Raw genomic sequence first — 23,420 nt, 5'->3', positions numbered from 1 at the left:
TATAGGCTCTTATCTTTGCACTTGATGCTGGAACTCTTGCAGGCAGTCAGGGGAAATGGCTGCAAAATGGAGAGAACAGATGACCAGTGGGATCAAACGGCATGCGCTGGAGGTCATGAAGATGAACCCAAATCCTTGTCAGTTCTTGTTTCTGGTCTTGGTGGTATCGATGTCTTCCATCGGCGGGGGCCCTGCCTCACAGAGCTCAATGTATACACTTGGCCCAAGAGACTGAAGGAGGTTATCAGGGGAGGCGGAGCAGCTGCAAGCCTTGCTACTGCCTAGCAACAGTGAGGTAAGTCAGCGAGTAGGCATCACCTGAGTGAGCTACAAAATGGCTGTTATTTACCTTCTCCCATAAGAATTTATCTTGTTTCCTAAATAGAAATACATGCACTCCTCATCAGGTCATTATGTGAAAGTCACATCAGATCTCAAAATGGAAGATGGCTGCATCATTACATAATCGCCAGATTACATCATTATCTAACTGCCACGCCACTGAGAATCATAGCCCAGCAAAGTTGATACATAACCTTAACCATAACGACATTAACACATAACAACCTTAACTAACAGTCAACATTACTCTTGCCTCTCACATTTGTCACTTGTTACCGCCAGACATAAAGCCATTTATATACAGCATAGCTGGAAATTAGATATTTTACTGTTATAAATATGAAATGTCAGATAATGAGAGTTCATAAATGAAGAGTAGGTATATGTTTCCACCACATGGATTCAGTTCCAACTGATTTCTAAGATGAATGTTTATGAGAGCAGACAGCCTCATCTTTTCCCCACAGAGTGATTGGTGGGTTCAAAATGCTCGCCTTGCCACTTGTAAGTCCATGTGTAACTCACCATGTCAACAGTAATTTTGGACAATGTTACTCAATTTAGCCAAGTTGACATACTATCCATTCACTAAATCAGTGCCCTTCCTCATTTTATAGAGAAGATAGCTACTACCTTATTTCTATCTTCAAATAACCAAGCAGAATAACCCCTTTAGCCACTGTCATAACAGTTAAAATTTTATCACAAAAAATAAATAAAGTTTTATCACAGAGAAAGACCAGTACCAACAAATAAATTCTGATTCATATCAACCCTATAGGGTCTGGAGTTTACATATCTTTTCAGGAATATACAACCTCATTTTTTCTCATATTTAAAAAAAAGGCTCTCTAAATTTCTTCAGTTATACATCAGATTCAAAGCACAGAAGCCCATTGTTTTACCATAAGTTGGATATACTTCAAACAGAACTATTTCTATTCAGAATGTAATGTGGAAGGTGGACTAATTCCCCATCTTCATAGACGTTCATGTTCTAAATTGCAGGACCAATGAACGTGCCATCTTATTTAACTGAGGGACTCTGCAGTGATTCCATTAAGGTCTCGGGATAAGGTGATGAGCCCTCATTATCCAGGTGGGCCCAACACAATCCAGAGTTCTTATACGGAAAGTGGAAGGAACGGGGTGGGTAGTGCACGATGGGAGGACAGAAGCCAGAGGTTGGAGGGCTGGCAAATCAAGAAATCTTTTAGAAGCTAAATAAGACAAGGGGATCTCCCATAAACCCCCCAGACCTCAGCCCTGTGCTCACCTTTACTCTTTGCCATGTGAGACTGATTTTGACCTTCTGACCTCCAGAACTGTATACTAATATTCTTGTTTTCCATCTCAGACTTTGTAATAAGTTGTTACAGTTGAGTCAGCCCTATCAGGCAAAGTAGAACTTTCATTGGATTTCCAAACTGGTAAATCTGTACAGAAGTACAATGCCACATCTTTATTCTGAAGGAGCAAAATTTTATGGCTCAGGAGTAAATTAAGCTTAAAGTAAAAACTAATAGAGCAAATCAAGCAAACAAAAAAGTTTGTTGGGTAAATTTTGTCAAAAATGGAACTAAAAGAAAGTTGGGTTTTTTTATCCTCATGATTTTTTTGAAGCCTAGTACAACTATAGTCACTTTCATATTTTTCCAATTTTTTGCATGATTTGATTTTGTCCCATCAATAATAACATAACCACATTTTGTCTTAACAAGAGGGTCTTTATTTGCAGGTCTAGCTAACTCACTTATAGGCAAGGCAAATACTGTTTCTTGAAATGGTGCCAGCATGGACCCTCTGGTCATCCAACCCAAGATACCCCTTGCCTGGATTTTTCTTCACTCTATTGTACAGTTACTTCATTGAATCTTATTCCAGGCTTCACCTTTTCCATGGCTTCCAAAATACTGCTGTGTCTTTCGTATAGAGAGTATCTGACGTTTATTGCATTGCCACCACCTTTGGGACCCTGAGCCTTCTTGCCAGTGCTGTCAATCCCAGAGGCTGCCCTCCTGTTCCCACCTTCTCCAGTAGCACTTTTACCTGTGGGCAGCATCTTTGAAACTTTCAGTTGAACGCCTCCATACAATCTTTATTCCTTCCCTTACTATTATAATCTTAGTTTTACCTCACTAACCTTGTTAGACCTGCGTGTGTTCACTTGTATAATTCAGATAGTTCTATGCAGAAATCCAAGATAAATCCTTTAGAAATAATGGGAGTGAGGATTCCCTGAAGGTACGGGTAGAGAGAGGGGGAAAGGAGCAAGGGGGAACCGATAGCAATGATGACTGTGTAACCCCTCTCCAGGGGAATGAATAACATAATTATAGGTGAACAGTCACATTAGATGGTGTAAAAAAAAAATATATATATATATATATATTTAACAAGGGTTCCTGGGGATGGAGGGATAAAGGGGAGTTCATTTCAGAGTTCAAGAAGAAAGAAAATGTTCTGAAACTGATGGTGGCAGCAGCTATACAATAATGCTTGAGCTAAATGAATTATGGATTGTTGTCTTATCTGTAACAACTCCCAATAATTTAAAAAATTTTTGTAGTAACATAAACACATAAACTTACCACTTGAACCATCTGAAAGCAGTTGAGTGCATTTAGTATATTCACCGTATCGTGCAGCCGTCACCACTATCTGTCCCGAGGACATTTCAGCGCTCTCAAAGGAGATGCACACCCTTGACACATTCCTTCTCTGCTTTCCCTATCCTCAGACAGACCCTGGAAATGGCCAATCTGCCTGCTGTGAATACGTTTTTCTATTCCATGTATGTCACATAAATAGGATCAAACAAGATGGGGTTCATTCCTGCTCAGGGCAGCCAGCCCCTTGCATGTCATGTCAGAAGTGTGCTGCAGAGTTTTTTAGTTGAAATAGCTGAGAGCGTAACTGTTTGTTTGTAGCACCCAGGGGGGGGTGGGGGGTGGGGAAAGAGAGGGGGGGGGAGGGGAGAGTCCTCCACTCACTCAGGGATTTATTTCCTTTGAGAGAGTCATGCCAGTGGAGTGAGTAAGCACCTGGTTGCTAACCAAAAGGCTGAGCCCCCAGCCACTTGTAGGAGAAAGGTGTGGCAGTGGGCTCTGTACAGCTTACAGCCTTTGAGACCCAATGGGGCAGTTTTACTGTGTCCTGCAGGGTTGTTGTGGCATGATTGGAAGCTTTATTTCTTTGAGCCACCTCCTGTAAACACAGTAAATAAATAAATGAACAGGCAACCACAGAATCACACAACACATCAAGATGTGATGGTCAAACAGCAAAATCAGCCACCACAATCCCCTTTTTAGGACTTAGAAATGGGCACAGTGAAAATTGTGAGACTGGGGAAAGATGTCTTAGTTCTTGATTTAAAAAATTATTTTATTTTATTGGGGGCTCTTACAGCTCTTATCACAATCCATACATACATCCATTTTGCCAAGCACATCTTTACATATGTTGTCAACATCTTTTTCAAAACATTTTCTTTCTACTTGAGCCCCTGGCATCAGTCGCTCATATCCCCACCCCCATCTCATTTCCTTAATTACTGTCTAATTTCACCCACTTTTCTGCTGTCTGTCCCCCTGGGATGGGGGCCATATGTCAATCATTGTGATTGGTTCCCCTTAGCTCCCCCAACCCCAAAACCTTACCCTGCTAGTATCGCTGTTCTCCTTATTGGTCCTGAGGGGTTTATCTGTTCTGGATTCCCTGTTTTTCAAGCTCTTATCTGTACTGGTACACATGTTCTAGTCTAGCCAGATTTGTAAGATAGAATTGGGGTCATGGTAGTGGAGGGGGCAGCATTAAAAAACTAGAGGAAGTTGGGGTTTTAATTGGTGCTATACTGCATCCTGACTGGCTCTTCTCTTCCTTGTGGCCATTCTGACAGGGGGTATCCAATTGATTACCAATAGGCTTTGGGTCTCCACTCTACCCTCTCCCTCATTCCCATTAATATGCTTTTTGTTTGTTTTGTTTTGGGTCTTTGATGCCTGATCCCTGATCCCATCATCACCTCATAATCATAATATTCTTGCACCTCAATACTTAAAAACTTCCTTTGCAGCAGATTTACTTAATACATCTCTTGATCTCTCGACTGCTGCACTGAATGCTCACGGAAGATTCCATGCATCACAGCTCAGGGACGCTAAAGGTTACAAAGCAAAAAAAATGCCTTCAGACCAGTAATGTAGGCACGCTATGAGGAGAGCGGGTAGCAAAGCAGAGCACACTACAGGCAAAGGCATTCAAACGTACACAATTTAAAAATGCTTTCTAAGCGGGACTCTAGGGTTACCTGTTAGTGACCACTGTAGAGAGTCAGTTAACTGGACCCGCAAGGGGCGAAAGAAAGCTGGTAAATAAACAAGTCGGGGCAGGGCTGTCCCGTCAGTGCTGGCTCATCGTGACCTCCCGTGGGACTCTGAGACTACAGTTCAAGGGAGTAGAAAGCCCCCCTCTCTCCCAAGGAGCGGGGGTGGGGCGGGGCGTCCACTGCGCAGCCTGCGGACCGCAGCCCAACGCGTCACCGCGGCACCAGCCAGGGCACCGAGGGCAGCGGTCACAGCAAGCAGGAGCGTCGCCGTTTGCCCCCCTGCTCGCTGGAGGGCAGCACGCCACCCTCTTCGGTTCCAGGCTCTGCAAGCCTCCACTGGGGAGACCAGCCTCGCTCCGGAATCAGAGAAAGCCCGAGCGCTGGGCCCGGCCAGTCCCGTGTCTGCGCAGCCGCGGAGGAGGGCGCGGGGGAGCGGGTAAAGAGGGGCGGGCGGGGAGGAGCCCGGGCCCCTCTCGGGCGGCTGGGGCAGCGGGGCGGGCAGCGGGGCGACCACCAGCCTGCGAGCTTCCCGCCGGCCCTCGCGCGCGGCCCGCCCCCTTTCCGGCCGTCGCTAGGGCGCAAGCTCGCGTCGGGGCCGCCGCCGGGGCCGCGCTCCGCGCGTCTTCGTGCCTCTGGGCGCCTCGGGCCCCGCTGGCTCGGGAGGAGGCAACTTCCGGCACGCTGCGTCCCCTTCCCGGCCGACGCCCCCTGCTGGGCCGGCGACGCCGCGGCCCCGCCTCACGCCCTCCGGCCGGCCCGCTCGGCCCTCCGCGTGGCCGAGGCGGGCGCTCCGCGGCCTGGAGGCCGCCGTGGGGACCCCGCGGGCTCGGAGGGCGGCCAGCCAGCCTCGGGGCGACTCGTCCGAGGGTCTGGCCGCAACGCCTGTGTGTGTGTGTGTGTGTGTGTGTGTGTGTCTGTCTGTCTTGAGGCGCGAGGAGCCCTGCACCCAGCGGTGGACGCGCCGCTGTCGCCCACTGGCCCGTGGTGGGGACCACGGAAGGATGTGGTGAGCCTCTGGGAACTGCCTGCGCCCCCCCGTTGTACGGAAAGGTACCTCACGTTTCCGTGTTGGTGACGCACTTGACGGACGACTTCTCCCGTGTCGGAGGTGGTTCTTCCTGGATGTAATTCGCGGCCCCGCAGCGTGCGGCCGGAAGGGTCGTTGACCACCCGGGAGGCTTAAAGGTTCCAAAGACGAGAGAGCATCCGTCAGCCAAAGGGCAGGGGCTCAGTCCTGAAATCTTAAGATGCCTTAGCTGGCTTTTTAACCTGTACGTGTTATTGCAGAAATCACATATCCGGAGGATTGAAAAACAAATCCTTGGCATCTCGTGATTCGATTTGTAAATCCTTAAGCATTCTAGCTGTGGTGTCGTAGAAAGTAAGGACTCCCCATCCCCTTAACAGTACCTATGAAAGTTAGCATTCATTTCTTTCTTTTTTCTTAAAGCATCAATTTCTTAATGCCATCGATTACCTGGTCATTTTCTAGTTTATAGAGAAGTTGAAAAATTAATGTAAACAGCCACTAAGCTTCAACCAGACTGGATAGTTGTTTATATTTTGGCCAATTTTCTTGCTCCTCTTTACACTCCCAAACATCCACACACACACATTTTTCTGAACTATCTGGGTGTAGACTATCCTGTACAGTGTTTCCTACACCACAGTGAAAAAATTCAGGAAAATTGGCAGCAGTTCATAACCTTGCTGTAATAGTCCATATTCGAGTTTTATCAATCATCCCAATAATACCTTTCCTTTATAGAAAATCACCTTTTCTGGTTCAGAACACACAACACTGCAGGATTGAGTGGTCTTATGTCACGCATCTTTCATTTGGAGCATGCCCCAAGCCTTTCTTCCTAACGACAAGGACATGTTTAAGGGTTTGTAACACAGGAGTTTATGGAAGTTTCTCCATTCTCCATTTCAAGGGAAGAAGGATAACACACTTGGTGGAGTGTCAGGGTCACTTTGTAAGAAGAGCATGTGGGAGGGGCGATGTTGTGGCCCTTGTTGGGAATAGATTGCTGTGGGCATCATTGGAAAAGGCAGTCTACAATGCAGTACACAGAAACTCCACGGTCAGAAGGCTTGGTTCATGTTTATCTTCCTATTTTAAGGAATAACTTGTCAAAACAGCTTATGCATTTTGCCTGACTTCAACATATAAAATATCTGATTCATTATTATTCTTTTACCTTACAAGAAAGTTAACCTGAGTTGATGAAGCATAATACAAGTTTACAAAAAATTTAAATAGATTTACTGAGATTGACCAGTTGATTATGTTTTGCCCAGTTTCATTTTTCCTTCTCATTACACACACACACACACACACACACACACACACACACACACGTTTCTGAAGGATCTGACAGTAGAGTGGATATCTTGTACAGCATTTTCTACAGAACAGTTTTAAAATTTGGGAAAACTAGCATCACTTTATTTGTGTATGGTCTATAATTCCATTTTGTCGATCATTCCAATAATAACCTTTATGGAAAATTTTCTTATTATTTACAGTGTCTTGTGATGGTAATTCAACCAATTATCTATACTCTGGACAAGCATGGAGATAAGATTAGAAGTTTTGACATCAACAAGCATCAAGCAGAAAAAACCCTGGCCACGAGTCTCTTGGTTGGGACAGGTAGAATTTTCTTTATGCATACAATACTAATTTTAATATATGTTAAATGTGTGTTCTGCCTCTGAAGATGTAGAAATGTAATAAGAAAACACCTAGAGAACAAGCTCACTAACAGGGTTTGTGTGTGTATGTGTTTTATTTTTAATTATGATAAGCATATTTTTTCAGAAAGCAACCTACGAGGGAGTCTAATTTTAAAAATGTGTTCTTTAAAAAATGGTTTTATTGGCATATAATTCACAAATCATACAGTTCAATAGTTTGATCATGTTAAGAAGAGTTGTACAGTCACCACCACAATCAATTTTAGGACATTTTCTTGATTCTTATACTCATTGTTATTTGCTCCACATTTCCCCCAGCCTTCCCTACCATACCTCCAAAAAACCATTAATCCAGTTATTGTCTGTATTTTTAAAAGTAGGTTGAGATGGTACATAGATCAAAAGGGGATGGTTAATCTTTTGAACCTGTCTCTCTAGCAGTCAGTTGAATGTTTATTTCCATGGTGATATCTGTATAAACTGCTTTCTAGTGTTCCTTACCACAGGAATGGAAGCCCTGGGTCACAATGTATTGACAATTCAGGAAAACAAAATTATGTGGGACAGATTATTCACCTTTGGGAAAGTGGGCCAGCCTCTAAGTTCCTCTTAGAATTTCCAAGATTATTACAATTTTAAAGAGTATTCACATTTCTCGTGAGAAATAACACCGTTATTTCAGTTCCTCTGGGACCCCAATAATGGTGCTGAAACTTCAGGATAACCGAGAATCATCAGGGGGCCTTGTTAATGACGCACGGATTGTTGAGCCTACCCCAGACTTTCTGATTCAGCAGGTCTGGGGCGGGTTTGGAGAATTTGCACTTTTAAAATATGCTGTAGTATTTCTGATGCTGCTGGTTCAGTGACTGTACTTTAAAAATCACTGCCCTAGAATGTATGAAAACAAGGGAAATCAAAAAAAGATATTTTACTAGATAATAAAAAATGTTACGAGTCCGGTTTATGAATTTCAGAAGTTTAAAATCTGTTTTCATAGAACTGTAGATATAGTTTTGGAGGCCTGCTGATAGAGTGGGTTCCACCAGCCACTCCTAAGGAGGAAGATGAGTCTTTCTACCCCGGCAAGCTTTCCATTGTTGGAAACCCACAGGAGCAGTTGTGCACTGTGCTAAGGGTCACTATGAGTTGTAACCGCTCGATGGCAGTGAGAGAGTGTGAGATAGGTTTAATTTTAAAACTGCCCATTCCAAATAAAACCAACTCACTGCTGACGAACCGATTCTGCCTCATAGCAACTCTTACTGGTTCCAAGACTATATAACTCTTGTCTGGCAGCAGACAGCCTCATCCTTTGTTTGGAGTGCCTGGGGGGTTTGAAATAGCAATTTTGAGGTTAGCAGCCCAAAGTGTAGCCCTCAGCACTACATTCCTGTTAAAATTGATAAGGTTAAGGAGCAGACAACCTCGTTTGGGCTAGCAGAATTTGAAGATATCCCGATGATAATTTTAAACTTCAAAAGAAATATAAATACAGTCGTTCATTTTACAGAGTAACTCTTAATAAGATGATATTTTAAAATCTGTTGAAAAATCTCCAGGTCCTTTAGGGTCTCCACTTTAATATGGTCATCTTACGGTTTGTGGAACAAGTGTATAATCATTTCTTACACGCCATGTCATTCTTTCCTAGGATAATTTGTTTAGATGAGAGATTACATAGATTAACTTGACCTCTGTCACCTCTTAAATCCTTTACATATTTCTTCTCTTAGGAAAATGAAGCTGTTTTTCTTTTGGATGATAAATTCATAAATGAAGTTAATTTACGATCAGGAAGGACAACAAAGAGAATCCCTGTGCTGCAGCCTGTGTTGAAGGACGCCATTGCCCTAACAACGTCCAGTAATGGTTAAGTAGGAGGGATCTGTGTTTTGAAGGGCTAGAGTAACTGTATTTTCAATAATTTAGCCTGTAGATCTAAGGAACTTTTACAATGAATATTACATTTCTCTCTTTTTTGGGGAGCAGATGCCTGGCTGGCTGGGGTACTCATTACAGGAGAACTTTTTCTTTGGAACAAAGATAAAGATTGCTTGAAAATGATACAGGCAGCTAAAGAGCCTAAGGAAATGATTAAAGCTGCAGTAGGTAGGAATATTTTATTTGCTTAAATTGGTTTCATGTGATAAAGAAGAATAAATAAGAAAAAGGATGAAATGTTTTCCTATTATAATTTTAAAATGTCTCTAAGTATATCCATAGATATATTATGATGGAGCTTCAAAAGTTTTGTGGAGAAATTCTATTATTTTAATTTAATTTCCCCCTGAAGTTTTTGAAGCCCTATCATATATATCGGTCTATGTGCTGCTGGGGTCCCAGTTCGTATATGCATGAGTTTATTCCAAAAAAGACATGTTTAGACATGTCTTTGTCATCAGTGGATGGTCATAGACAACTTTTCCCAGTAACACTATAGGAAGTAAAGTATTGCTATAAAATCATACAAACTTTTATTAAATCAAAGAATCAAAATGTGAAGCTATTATTGTCTTTTGTGTTGCTTTGTGATAGCCAGATATGTCTTGTGGAAGAAGTTTGATCTGCCATTCTATTTAATAATGCAATCTTAGTATCACATTTGAATCCAAAACCCAAACCCACTGCAATCAAGTTGATCCTGACTTAATTGCGACCCAAATACTACTACTATTGGTATTTTTTGTTTACTACCAACACCTTTAAGGAGTCCTGAGTGGTACAGTCAGTTAAGCAATCAGCTACTAGTGGAAAAGTTAGCAGTTTGAATCACCAGAGCTACCTTGGAAGGCAGGCTTGGCCAGATGCTTCAACAAGGCCACAGCCATGAAAATCCCGTAGAGCAGTTCTACCTGCACACAGGGCTTACCAGGAGTTGGCAGAAACTAACAACACCTCCTAGGTTTTTATACCCTAAGTTGGTAGCATCACTTGGGTTTCTGATTGTCTAGACAAGATAAACTATGTATTTTTCCTGAGGGATTTCAGATTTTAGAAGTTTAACTACTTTATTTATTTTTAAGCAAGCTCTTTGAGACTGTATTTATATGTATCTGGAAATGGAAAGAGAGTCCTGCTTACAACACTTTCCGGATGCTTATACCTTTGGGAGCATCTGGATGCTAAGACTGTGCTGTCTTCTAAAAGCCGTGCAGTGGTGGGCCAGTGGTCCCGTATCAGACCTGAAGAAGCAGTTCTTCTGCCTTCCACCGAAGACAAGGAAGCTTCAGTGCATGCTGTTTTTATAAACAATGAGGTAAAACCCAAGTCAGATGAGCTTAACAGGCATTGTGATCTCAGACTCCAAGAACTTTTAACAGACTCTCTGTGAATTATTTAGCAGCAGCATGTCCAGTGACGTAGCTTTGTGTCTCATCATTAATTGTCACAGTAACTGTGAAACTGTTGTATGGAAAAGATATTTTCATATTTGTTGGTTACATTTAAAAAATGTTTATTAAAAGTGATTTGAATCTGGAACTTCTTTTTTCTTTACCTGTTTTTTTTAAAAAAATCTTTTTATTGGGACTCATAAAGCTCTTATCACAGTCTGTACATACATCAATTGAGCAAAGCACCCTTATACATTCGTTGCACTCGTCATTCTCATAATTCACTTTCTACTTGGGTTCCTGGAATCAGCTCGGTTTCCCTTTTTTCCCCCCTTTCCCTCCCTCCCCGCTCCTCCCCTGGTCCCTTGATAGTTTATAAATAATTATTCTATCTTATCTTACACTCCCCGGCATCTCCACTCACCCGCCTCCCCATTGCCCATCTCCTAGAGAGGAGGTTACACATAGATCTCCGAGATCGGTTCTCCCTTTCTACACCCCCTTCCCTCCTGGTGTTGCCACTCCCACCGCTGTTGTTGAGGGGTTCGTCTGTCCTAGATTCCCTGTGCCTCCAGATCCCCACTGCACCGCTGTACATCCTCTGGTATAACCAGGTCCGCAAGGTAGAATTGGGGTCATGATAATTGGGAGGGGAGGAAGTGTTCAGGAACTAGCTTTACCTGGTTTTAAAATACAACTTTATTTGTACTGTAACAAGCTAGAATTGATAATAATTAAGCTATTTGATTTCCAGGAAATAAATTATTCATTAAATTATTTTCAAATAACTCTTTGTATGGAGAGGCCAGGATTTTATTACCCAATCTGCACTGTTAAGAATTCCATTTTGAAGTTCTGTTTTTCTGCACTTGCTACCATGCTGCTGTGGGTTGTGTGCTGGGTTCAATAACTCTTAAGAGAGAAACAGAAACAAAGATCTTTCCAGTTATAGCGAGTGTGAAGAACAGTAATTTCTTTATGAGACTAACCCTTACTTCTCATTTGGAGCCTACCTTGGCCTCACAAAATGAATTCTGAAGTCTTGAGCTTAAAGATAAGATTCAAGCAGGATTACAATATTTTTTCATTTTATCATGATGATAATATGTGCTGTGTATCGACTTATTTTCAGGTTAATTTTAAACTAAAGTATCTTAAATTTGTCTACAGTTATTTGGAGACTGCTGCTTGTGTTCATTTACGTTTTATTCTGGGGACTGCCTTAAGTTAACATTTCTGGCAATGCGGTGGCATGAGAATGTGTCTACCCATTTAAGGTGAGGTAAATGTTCCTTTCTTTACTGTCTTTCACTTTAAAAAATGCTATTATCTTTTGGCCTATATAAACATAATATGATAGTGAATTACAACTAATTTTTCCCTATAAAAGTATTACTCTTATATCTTTAGCTTTTACTTCGAAATGTTCAATGTTGCAAGTCTTTGTTCTTTTTGTTTTGTTTCTTGCTTGGAAGTGACAACATATAACACATGAGTCTGAAAAGCTAAGACGTGGATTCCAATATCACAGCAACATGCAAACCACCACAAGCTGACAAACTGACAGATGAATGGTGGCATTTCACTGATTTTTTTAGGAGGTTAGCATGTGATCAAGGACAGATGGTATTGAAGGAAGAAGTTCAAGCTGCACTGAAGGCATTTGCAAAGAAACGACTCCAGGAATTGACAGAATACTAATTGAAAGGTGCTTTAACACACATGCCAAGTGGTGCTGGAATTGCTTTCTCATCTATGGCAAGAAATTTGGAAAACAGCTACCTTGCCAACCAATTGGAAGAGCTTCATATTTGTGCCCATTGCAATATAATGTAGAAGTTATGAAGTACTTTTATTGATAACATATGCAGACAACATTTTTCTAACGTTAATTTGAAATGATTACAGCAGCACACTTGCAGGGGACTGCTAGAAATTTAAGCTGGATTCAAAAGAGGACCGGGAATGAGGGATCTCATTGGCCCTTAGCTGAAAACAATGAATACCAAAAGGATGTTTACTTGTGTTTTATTAATACAAAGGCGTTTTACTGGATCTACAAAGGTATAGCAAACTTTGGATAACATTGCAAAAAAAACCCCCGAGCATTCGAAAACACTTGTAATTGTCCTCATGTGGAACCTGTGCATAAACCAAGAACTTCTTGTTCCAACAGAATAAGGCAGTATAGCATGGTTTAAAATCAGGAATGGTGTGCATCAGGGTTGTATCTTTTTTTTTTTTTTAACATTTTACTAGGGGCTCACACAACTCTCATCACAATCCACACATATACATACATCAATTGTATAAAGCACATCTGCACATTCCGTGCCCTAATCACTTTCAAAGCATCTGCTCTCCACTCAAGCCCTTTGCATCAGGTCCTCTTTTTTTTTCTTCTCCCTCCCTCCCCACACCCCCCTCCCCCACGAGCCCCTGATAATTTATAGATCATTATTTTGTCATCAGGGTTGTATCTTTTTGCCATACTTTTGAACCTGTATGCTGAGAAAAACTGGGCTATGAAGAAGAACATGACATCAGGATTGGATGAAAACTTACTATTTTTCTGTGATAAGCAAATGGTACAACTTGCTTGCTGAGAATGAACAGGACTTAAAAAACATTTAGGGATAAAGATTAAAGAGTACAGCCTTTAGCAGTGATCCAGAGTATTAGATCTATATACTGGTGAGTATCTCCTTATTCCACTTACTGTATATACTCAACTATAAGCCAACCTGCATGTCAGCCAAGCCACCTAATTTTACCACCAAAACTGCATTAAAAATGTGCTGAAAAACTCAGCTCATACTCGAGTGTTCATACTACTGATGAACAGTTTACTAGTGCCATGCTGAAGAAAAAGATGCATCAGTGTGATGTATTTGAAGTCCTAAAATGTAAGGTATTTTTACTTCTGCATAATCTTCAGCTGTGCATCTTTTGTCATAATGAACATTGAAATAGCATGGTAAACAATTGCCTCAACTGTAATCACATAGGGAAAACTGACATGTTCTCCCTGCTGTACGACTGTTCCTTGAAAGGTAAATTGTTAATTCTATACTATGCGATTCTGTTCTTCACAAAATAGGTTTCACTATCCTATTTGAACCTTATTGGTCAAGGGGCAGGGGTGGGGAGACTATAGCTTTCAACATAAAATGCTCAAGTAATACCATAATAAATGGAGAAATCTTGAAGTTGTCAAGGAGTTTATTTTACTGAGATTCAAAATCAACACTCATGAAAGCAGCAGTATAGAAACCAAAGTATATGTCACGGTGGCAAATATGCTATTGAAGTACTAAAAATAAAAATGGCACCTTAAGGACTAAAGCACACCCGATTTATGATATTTTCAGTCTTCTCATATGCATAGGAAAGGTGAACAATGAAACAGAAAGAATTGATACCTTTTAACTAGCATGTTGGTGAGAAATATTGAATATATCATGGACTGCCAGAGCAAACAAACCTTGTCTTGAAGGAAGTAAAGCCAGATGCTCCGTAGATGCAAAGATGGCAGCACTTTGTCTCAACTCTGTAGGACATTTTAGCAGGAGGCGCCAGCCCCGGAAAAGGGCATCATGCTTAGTGGAGTGGCAGGGCAGCCGAAAAGAACACCCTTAAACAAGGTGGACACAGTGACTCTTAGAGTGACAACAACTGAGGGCAGCCCAGGACCAAGCAGTGCTGCCTCCTGGTGTGTGCAGGCGTCCTGTGGGTGGGAAGCGACCCAACATCGACTCTTACATAGTCGTGGTTTTTAATTGAAAGTTAGTTTATTTAAACATTTTATTGAGGGCTCTTACAGCTCTTATATACATCTGTACATATGTTGACATTATTATCTAGACATTTATTTTCTATTGAGCCCTTGGTGTCTGCTGCTTTCCTCCCCCTCCCCCCAATATATTTATTTTAAAAAGCCCAACAATGTAGGAAAAGATACATTAAAAGTGTACCATGCCGTAGGGAGATTTTGGAAATCGGGGCAATTTTTTAGATTTTTTTCTTGCTTATTTTGTGTGGTTACCACTTTAGTGAAGCATGTTTTACATAAAGTGAAATGAACAAATTATAAGTGTTTTAACTACATGAATTTTGATAAATATGGGCCTTCAGAAATTACGTGGAAAAATAGAAGTGGAAGTTTTCCATGAACTTTTTGAAGTTTTACACCGTGACACACACACACTGTCTTCTGGTGGCACTGTTGAGTAAAGCCTAACCATCATGCCACTAGTTCAGACCCACGATGCACTCCACGAGAGAAAGGTTCGCAGCCTTGGAAACCCTGTGTAGGGTTGCTGTGACTCAGTGGCAATGAGTTTTTGGCTATAGAGAATTTGTCATGATCTGTGTAGAACGTTGCCACCACCCAAACCATTTCCCCGTACTCTCTGCAGTCTCTGTGAAAAATGCTTGTTATTGCATAAAAATATGTGCATCTAGACTCGTAATGGAAAAAGATGTTTTTTGAGTTGACTAGGGAGCATCGTTAAAAACCAAAACAACAACAAACTGACTGTCGTTGAGTGAATTCCAACTTACAGTGACCCTGTAGGACTTGGTAGATAGCCCCTGCGGGTTTCCAAAACTTAACTCTGCATGGAAGTAGAAAGTAGTAACAAAACTCCAATCCTGAGTTGTTTAACTTACTGGTAACTCCTATTGTGAATGAAACTCTGAATGGTTACCAAGAGGTCTTCTCAATATACATGCACGTGTCATAATTTAGGTGAACCCTTTAATTTTTTTAATGAGCTCTGTATTTAAGACTTAGTATATGTTGTTTAAATCTGTTTCATTATGCTCTTAGATCATTGCTATATCGTGTTCATTGGGCACAACAAGACCGTTTCCTTGGCAATCTCATTCCTAAGTGTGAATCAGTGAAGTCCAGAGGAGCTCTGATTTCTGCCTTTTCAAGAGATGGCCTTACCCTGGCAGTAGCTCTCAATCAGAGAGACCCAAAGGTAGGGAAATGTAATCTATCTTGGAAAATAAGCTATAGAATGTAATTTATAAAGAGAAGTCTTATTTTTTAATTGTATTTTGCTTTTTTTCTTCTCAATAGTATTTATATGTGTATGCATATATATATTTTTTAAGTTGGTATTTTCTATGCAAGTTAGCATTGCTGATTTAAAAAGTTAGCTTCCATAACAGGTGGTTATTGAATCGAGGAGCATGGTAGGAAAAGAGTCCAGGCAGAGTTGACTGGTAGAACAGTAGATAGACCTCTAGGTTTGTCCTGTCACAAGTACACTCACTCCTCACTTATTAACTTGCTTAGGTTCCAAAGATCAGGTCATTGGTATTTGAGAGTTGGGATATGTGAGATCAGTGGTACATACAGTTGGGGGTTGTACCCTGTCTTTGGTACCAATGTCGTCTCCCCATGTTTTCTCACTGACCATTTGTTGCACCTGGGCTGCATATGCACATGTTTCTTCTTCCCTATTAGGCTTTCCACACCACAGTGGAGCCAGTGGGGTGGAGAGTGATGGTACTTGGGTGTTGCCCATTGTTTCCCTTAGGTGGGGACCCTACTAAGCCACCACCTGCCACAGGTTCTTTGTATGGACCCCATTTGTCCTCTTTCTGCACGCAGCCCCATGCAGCTTATTCCCGGTTCCTTCTTTTGGCTCATACCTGGCCACCTACTGTGTGCCCATGATCTCACATTGTCTTCAGGTTGTCCCTTCTGTGACTGGACTGAGACATCGTGGTTGAATGGGAGAAAGTGCCCTGACACCAGTTAATTGCTATCCTTATGTGGCCTGGTCACTGTTGGAACCTTTAATGTAATATTCAGGGTAGCCTGTGGAGGACACCCCAAGTCTAGCTGTAACCCCCACCCATGCGGCTAGAGCAAAACCTAAGAATGTTTTCAACTGTCATAAATGCAAGATGTTGGTTATGAGATAATAAGTGAGGAAGGAGTAGGTAAAATGAGTAAAGTAATTTGAAACTTTTTTTTCTTAATTTTAGGCAACTCAGGTATTATTTATAAACACACTGAATTTTGCAACCCTCTCTGGCAGCCTTAAAGGATGTAGTAACAAGAATCCTGTCCTTCCAGCTGCACTTACCAGGTAAAATTCTCTTCTACTTCTCAACAGTGGTGTTGTTGTCGTCCAGTCATCCAACAAATTTCACATTCAGCTATTTCAGAAGCTACCCTTTAATACAGTTTATCTTTGGTGTGTATGCTGGATAATTCTATCTAAAAGTTGCTTTTTTATATAAAAAGCTTTCAAAGATCTGGTGAACATTTTTCTTTCATTTCTTCCTCTGTCACTGAGGAGAAATGGAATCATACTGGACTAATGAAGTATCAGGTTTGGTTGGAGAAATAGAAGTGAAAGATCCTAGATTTTGAATACCATTATTTGCTCTTGGGTGTTGATAGCTTGTTACATAAGGTTTGTATCCACTGCATCTCTGCCCAGATATACAAGGTGGGAGATGACTCTTGTAGTTTGTTGTTGAAAATACATACAATAGAACATACACCAATTGAACAATTTCTACATGTGCAATTTAGTGACATTGATCTTCAAGTAATAAACATCTTCCAAGAAGATGACTTTGTATGGGTAATGAACTTCCACTAGGACATAAGCCAGGTTTCTGAGACTGCAAATCTTTACAGAACGGGTGTCAGACTCAATTAAAACATGGGCCATTTGGTGCAACGGGCCACATCAAATTTGCTAAATTTATATTTTGAAGTGATTCAGGAATATGGATAGGATAATTAAAACACTATATAATTGCTTTTATTTAAACATTTATTTAATGTACCATATATACTCGAATATAAGCTGACCCGACTATAAGCCGAGGTACCTAATTATTACCTGGGAAACCAGAAAAACTGATTGACTCGAGTATAAGCCTAGGGTGGAAAATGCAGAAGCTATTGGTGAGTTTCAATAATCAAAACAAATGAAAATAAAATTACTAAAAATTGAGACATCAGTGGGGGTAATGTATTTATATATTTATTTTGAATGAAAAACATAAATAAAAGGACAAGTCATTTAACATTAGTAAACCAGCACAGTAAGTGGAAAATAGGTTCACCAAAAACAATATGGTATCAACAATGATACCTTAAGAGTACTATTCCCTGAGCTCAATCAGCAACCAACCTAAAATGTAAAGAGTTAAAATCCTTCAAAACTGGATTCCTCATCATCATCCGTATCCCAATGCAGAGCTTCAGCCGCTGTGAGGTCAGCATAGACGCTGTCCTCACTGAGATCGCCGTCATCACCATCACTGCTGTCATTTTCATACAAAGTGCAGTCTTCATTGCCATTCATAACATTACTAATACTACATTTCTGGAAGACACGTCGCACCACGTCTTCTGGAATGTCTTCCCATGCATCTCAAACCCACTTTGCTATTAACTCGATGTCAGGCTTCATGAGATTTCCTCCTTTTGTTAGTCGGGCTTGACCAGATGACATCATTCATGCCACATCCTTTGCACAAGGTCTTTAAAAGGCTTATTCAAAGATACACGTCACAGGACAGCTCTGATTGGTCAGATGTGAGTAACCAAACATTCAAAGCCCTGCAGTGTCAGCGGGCCTTTGAATGAACAGCGGAGAAACGGCAATCACCCGCGAGATAACGGGCACTCATCCCGTTACCTCGGTGGGAGTGTCCCAGCGAGATGTTACACCTCGCTGGGGTACCACTGACCTGTGTATAAGCCGAACCCCAGTTTTTCAGCATATTTTTTGTGCTGAAAAACTCGGCTTATACACGAGTATATACGGTATTTATAAAACTAAAGTTATTCTTTTTTACCTGAAACTTGCTAGCGCTTTCCTCATATTAGTTTTCACTTACCTCTTATTTTGTGACCAGAAAATATAACAAAGTATATAATAAAAAACACAGAATGTTGGACAGCTGACAAACGTGATGCACAATCGTAATGGCTTCCCTCTAAAAATGTTAACTAGCGCTGCCGCTAGGTATGATTCATAACGGCACAACCCAGAGTGCTCTTTTTAACCTTCTCGCTATTGGGATCTGTTTACATGACGTGACACTGAGCGTGGCAGACGCATCGCTTCCAAACGTTGCCGGAACTGAGTCAGTGCGTTTACACATGTCCACAGGCTCCCAGGAAAGACAGCGGGCCGTGTGTATACTCATCTTCAGTAGCTAAAGGGCTAACGAGGGAATTGTGTGTACAGTATTGCCTCGATCTCCCCTAAGCGCTATTTTCTTCAGAACAATAGCCATGTGGCTGCTGGTTTGACACTCCTGCTTTACAGGAGCAGACGGACTACACCAGCGGTTCTCATCCTGTGGGTTGTGACCCCTGTGGGGGTTGAAGGGCCTTTTCACAGAGGTCGCACGATTCATAACAGTAGCAAAATTACTGTTTTGAAGTAGCAACGAAAATAATGTTATGGTTGGGAGGGGGGCTCACCACCACGTGAGGAGCTCTTTTAAAGGGTGGCAGCATGAGGAAGGTTGAGAACCACTGGCCTTCTAAACTGCTGGGCCTGACCTGTCCACCTTTTGGTTAACAGCCCAGCACGTAACCTACTGTGTCTCTACGGCTCCTTATGTTCGGCACAAATTGCCAAAGGTGTTGTAGAGAGCCCTTTCTTAATGTGGTGCCTCTCGCTTTTTCTAGGTCCTACTGGGTAGGTGATATCAGCTGGACACATGATAATCTTTTTCTGACTTGCATGTTAAAGCGTGGCTCCCTGGTTTTACTGACCTGCCAGGGCGAGTTGCTAACATTAGTTACATGTGGTTGCTCTATAGAATTTGGACCAGCTGAATTTATTCCTCTTCATCCACTAATAACATACAGGTGAGGCATTTGAATTACTTTAATTTGCTTACAGTACTTTTTTCATTTGACATTCCTTTTACTGCATGTTTATGTGTTTTTATAATTTCCTCTTTCAAATGGTCTTAGTATTACTTTTAGTCTGTCATCTCATAATCTGTTTCTTATTTATAGTTCTCTTTTATTTCTTTTTACGGCTTAATCCTGCTGAAAATTTGCCATTGTGAACTATGTAAGTATAAATTGTTTGAATGTTCAGTCAGTAGCACCTGAGAATTCATCTTCTTTGAGATGAAAGCTAATGAAAAGAAAAGCTCATTCATTGCCTTCTAGTTGATTTTGACTCACAATAGAAATGTATGCCATTTCTTGTAAAACAATTACACTTAGATAACTAATTTAAAGATTAAGTTGACGCATGGATTTATCTACTCTGTTTTCCCCAAAGGAAAAAAAATGTTGAAAATGGATAGGTGACATTAGCATTTAACCACATTTTAATTGTGAGATTAGAATAGCAGTTTGACTTTGAAATCAGACAGATCAAGATTTAAATCTCGTTTCTTCTATTACCTGTTGATTTGGGGAAATTACTCTCTTCTTAATTAGTTTGTATATAAATTAAAAACAGTAGTATAGATGCCACAATACAGGAAATAATGATTTGATCCATTATATTATACTAACATGACAGCGATAGACACGGTTAGGAGTCCCTGGGTGATGTAGCTGTTCAATGTATTTAGCTTCCAACACCTAGGCTACCAAACTTGTTTGGCCTACCACCCCCTTTCAGAAGAAAAATCATGGATTTCCTCCCCCTAAACAATGAGAACTTTGGTCCTCCCGAGAGCCTGTAATCCAGGATGAGTGCTATAGGTATTTACAGGCCTCTTGGATCATTATAGTGCCCCCTAGAGGGCGGTACCACTTATTTTGAGAAATACTTGTAGTTGAGAAGTTAAGGTCTGAGACCAACCAGATGGGCCTCTGCAGGGAAGCCTGGCAATCTGCTTCCAAGAAAATCACTGCAAACCCTATGGAACACCGTTCTACTCACACACACGGTCATCACGAGTTGGAATCCATTCCATTGAAATTGGAGGAAAAAACAAAAAACAAAATAACCCAAATGAAACATACCAGATAGATTCATTTAATGTTTTTTCCCTTTTTCATTTGTTTACTTTGTTATTCTTCTCTTTTAGTTTTCATTGGTTTTGTTACTTTTCTTTGGAATAGTATAATTGTTTCATTTAAGGTTTGTCTCTTACTGCTTATTGAATTTTTATGTTTGTTTGCTAGACCTCAGCAGTTTACATGCCAAGATTCAAATAATTCTGTAGATTCATCGGCTTCTGATGGTGATCCTACAAGACAGAGGTTTTCTGTAAAAGCACATTCCCGGCTCCCCTACCTCATTATTTCTGATGGCTATATGGTCACAACCCTTCGGTTTCTTGATAAGCTGTCTCCGTCAGTTCTCATGAGATCACTTCTACTTGATTCAACCCAGAGGCTGGAGAAAACATACCAAAGTGTGATATTGTCCAAGGTAGTGTACTTTTTTTGTATTATTGGCAAATAAAAGTTGCATATGGACAGTAATGTCTTTGGATGGCATACAGCTGTTTATGAGACTTTTAAAAAAATTGTGTAATGAATTTGCTGATAACATTTCACTCTTGTAAATCTTTCGTCCTCATTCTTATAGCCCAGAGGGAAAGAACTGAACCTACGATCACTGGATTCCCTAAGGTCTAGTCTGTTAAAACACCAAGGAAATGATACTTCACTTGATTCAACTGTCCCCAAATTCTTACAGGTAGAAGAAACATTGGAGTTAAATGAAAAAAAAGGGGATTTGCAAGTAAGTAGTCGCCATGTCTTATTTACTTTGAACAACAATTATGCATTGATTTTCTTCCAAGACACAAATTTTATGTCTCTCATTATAGGGAAGAGAAATTTAACACCTCAAATTTACTCTCTTTTAAGGTCTTATTAAGTATGTGTTATTAAGTATGATTTTTCTCTTGTGTTCTAGGATTTTGAAATGGAAGAAATTAATGAAAGCAAACACTTTCCAAATAGCCCATTTTCTTTTTGGAACCAAAAAAATGATCCATTATTTACTAGTTTCAAGGAGGGAAGATTAGAATTTGCATCTATGTTTGATACAATACATGCAAAGGATGGCACACAGGAGGCAGACGGGACCATTACAGAACTGCACTCTATCCAGAAAAATCTCCTTGCAGCATGGAATATAGGAATTTCAAAGAATGTGACTGAAAAAAATGTTATGCTAAATTACACAGTCATTTGTATTACTCACTTTTTATACATTCTTCAGTTTGTCAAATGTCCTTTCCCTCAACTTGATATTTTTTCAGGTAAGAGCCCGAGAGATAATGCATGGATGCTTTGTATCTTTCAACTTTTCCATTATTGTTTATCATTCCAGTACTGGGATATGAGATACAAACAAGATTTGGGACATTTGGTAAAACTGACTTCACATACCATGAAACTTTTGTTGAATCAGCAACAACTAGATCAATTGTTCTCGGAGAAGCTTTTAGCCTGTTTTTATTTACTCAAAATGGTGGCTTCCAACTTAAATGGCATATATCAGCTTCAACCTGAAATGATTTTTACATCAGCTGATGGAAATAGAGCAGCAGATGAAGACTCCTTGGTGGTACCTGTTTTCCAAATGTTTCAAAGCTATGGTCCTCAGGAAAAGTGGTCTTGGGACTCGCCTTTCAAGAAACGGCCTCAAGTCGTAAATCTTGTTCAACAGCCCTGCCACAGGTATAATCACTTCATTGAATATTAGGATTAACATTGTAGATATTATTCCTTTTAAAAACATGAGGCGTAATTCCCATATACAGTTCACGATTTTAAAGTGTTCAATTCATTGGGTTTTGGTAGATTCACAGGTTAGGGAACTACCACCATTGTCAGGCTCTGGAATGTGTTTATCACCTTAAGAAACCTTGCATCCATCAGCACTGGGCATTACAGATTGTATGTTATTCAAAAATATTTTAGCATTTATTCCAAATGCTCTGCAGGATGCATGTTTTGTTAGTATTAGGTTAAGGTACTTGCTAACATATTGATCTGTCTTTACACACTATAGAAAAACTTCAGGTGGATCGTGTATTTATGAAGACTTAAACATTTCGTATGCTTTTCGGTCATTAGAGTTTGCAGTATCTTTAAGACCCATCAGTTTGTGCATATTACTAAAGTGAAGAATATAGGCAAACAAGAAATACATCAACTAAAAAGGGGACTAACTGCATTTTAATTTTTAGTCTGAAATTCGCCTTTGATGATTGTCTGATTTTATGTGCAGATTAATTATTCTCTGGAGAATATTGTACCAAAAATCATTATGGTATCAAGCACAATTAAGTCGAAGAGTTTTTAAAGGTGACAGGCAGTTAACTGAAGCAATGACACATGAAGCATCTATTGTCAAGTCCCTGCTCTGTCATGTACAAGCTAACTTACAGGCTGCTGGAGATCACTTGAGCCAAACCTTAGAACTGAAATCTATAAATGGTCAGTATTCCTCTGCTGATGGTTGGAAACAGGGTAATGGCGCTCGTTGCATTTCCTCCCTGTGTTTACTATTTCCTGCCATCCTTCTTTCCCATCTCTTCCTGCCTGCGACTGCTGTCTGTTGAGATGCTGCCCTTTTGATCTTGTTTGGTTGAGCTAAAGAATTCATATCTTTCTCTCACTGTTGACCTTCTGCATCTGTCTATGTGGCTGAAAGTTGAGCCGTGGGGATGAGTTTAGTTCTAGGCCAGATGGGTTTCTAAGGACCATAGTCTCAGGAGTT

The 23,420-nt window shown here is 40.7% G+C and overlaps 1 protein-coding gene and 1 pseudogene across 12 annotated transcripts in view; one reads left to right on the top strand and one right to left on the bottom strand.

The window, feature by feature from the left end:
* Positions 1-1,874: 1,874 nt before the first annotated feature.
* Positions 1,875-2,559, bottom strand: LOC142439942 (peptidyl-prolyl cis-trans isomerase NIMA-interacting 4-like; annotated as a pseudogene).
* A 2,343-nt stretch (positions 2,560-4,902) lies between these two features.
* CPLANE1 (ciliogenesis and planar polarity effector complex subunit 1) overlaps positions 4,903-23,420 on the top strand; it is a 125,838-nt gene continuing 107,320 nt past the window's right edge. For 4 of the 12 annotated variants that reach the window (XR_012782824.1, XM_075540946.1, XM_075540944.1 and 1 more), the window contains exons 1-13: positions 5,393-5,722; positions 7,205-7,331; positions 9,112-9,247; positions 9,368-9,487; positions 10,402-10,634; positions 11,881-11,987; positions 15,542-15,698; positions 16,717-16,820; positions 19,397-19,579; positions 20,864-21,113; positions 21,273-21,428; positions 21,606-22,375; positions 22,929-23,137. Coding sequence is in view for 10 of the 12 variants with exons in the window: in XM_075540946.1 (XP_075397061.1) it covers positions 7,251-7,331; positions 9,112-9,247; positions 9,368-9,487; positions 10,402-10,634; positions 11,881-11,987; positions 15,542-15,698; positions 16,717-16,820; positions 19,397-19,579; positions 20,864-21,113; positions 21,273-21,428; positions 21,606-22,375; positions 22,929-23,137 (2,506 nt within the window). In the remaining 2 variants the exon portion in view is untranslated. Of the gene's footprint in view, positions 5,109-5,391; positions 5,723-7,204; positions 7,332-9,111; positions 9,253-9,367; positions 9,488-10,401; positions 10,635-11,880; positions 11,988-15,541; positions 15,699-16,716; positions 16,821-19,396; positions 19,580-20,863; positions 21,114-21,272; positions 21,429-21,605; positions 22,376-22,928; positions 23,138-23,420 lie in introns of those variants that run through there. The other 8 variants (XR_012782825.1, XM_075540950.1, XM_075540945.1 and 5 more) reach the window with 6 other exon arrangements.

This window comes from Tenrec ecaudatus, chromosome 2 (genome assembly GCF_050624435.1).
Source record: "Tenrec ecaudatus isolate mTenEca1 chromosome 2, mTenEca1.hap1, whole genome shotgun sequence".
Classification (NCBI taxonomy): Eukaryota; Metazoa; Chordata; class Mammalia; order Afrosoricida; family Tenrecidae; genus Tenrec; species Tenrec ecaudatus.
Note: the sequence above shows the minus strand (reverse complement) of the source record. Positions and strands in the feature narration are given on the sequence as shown.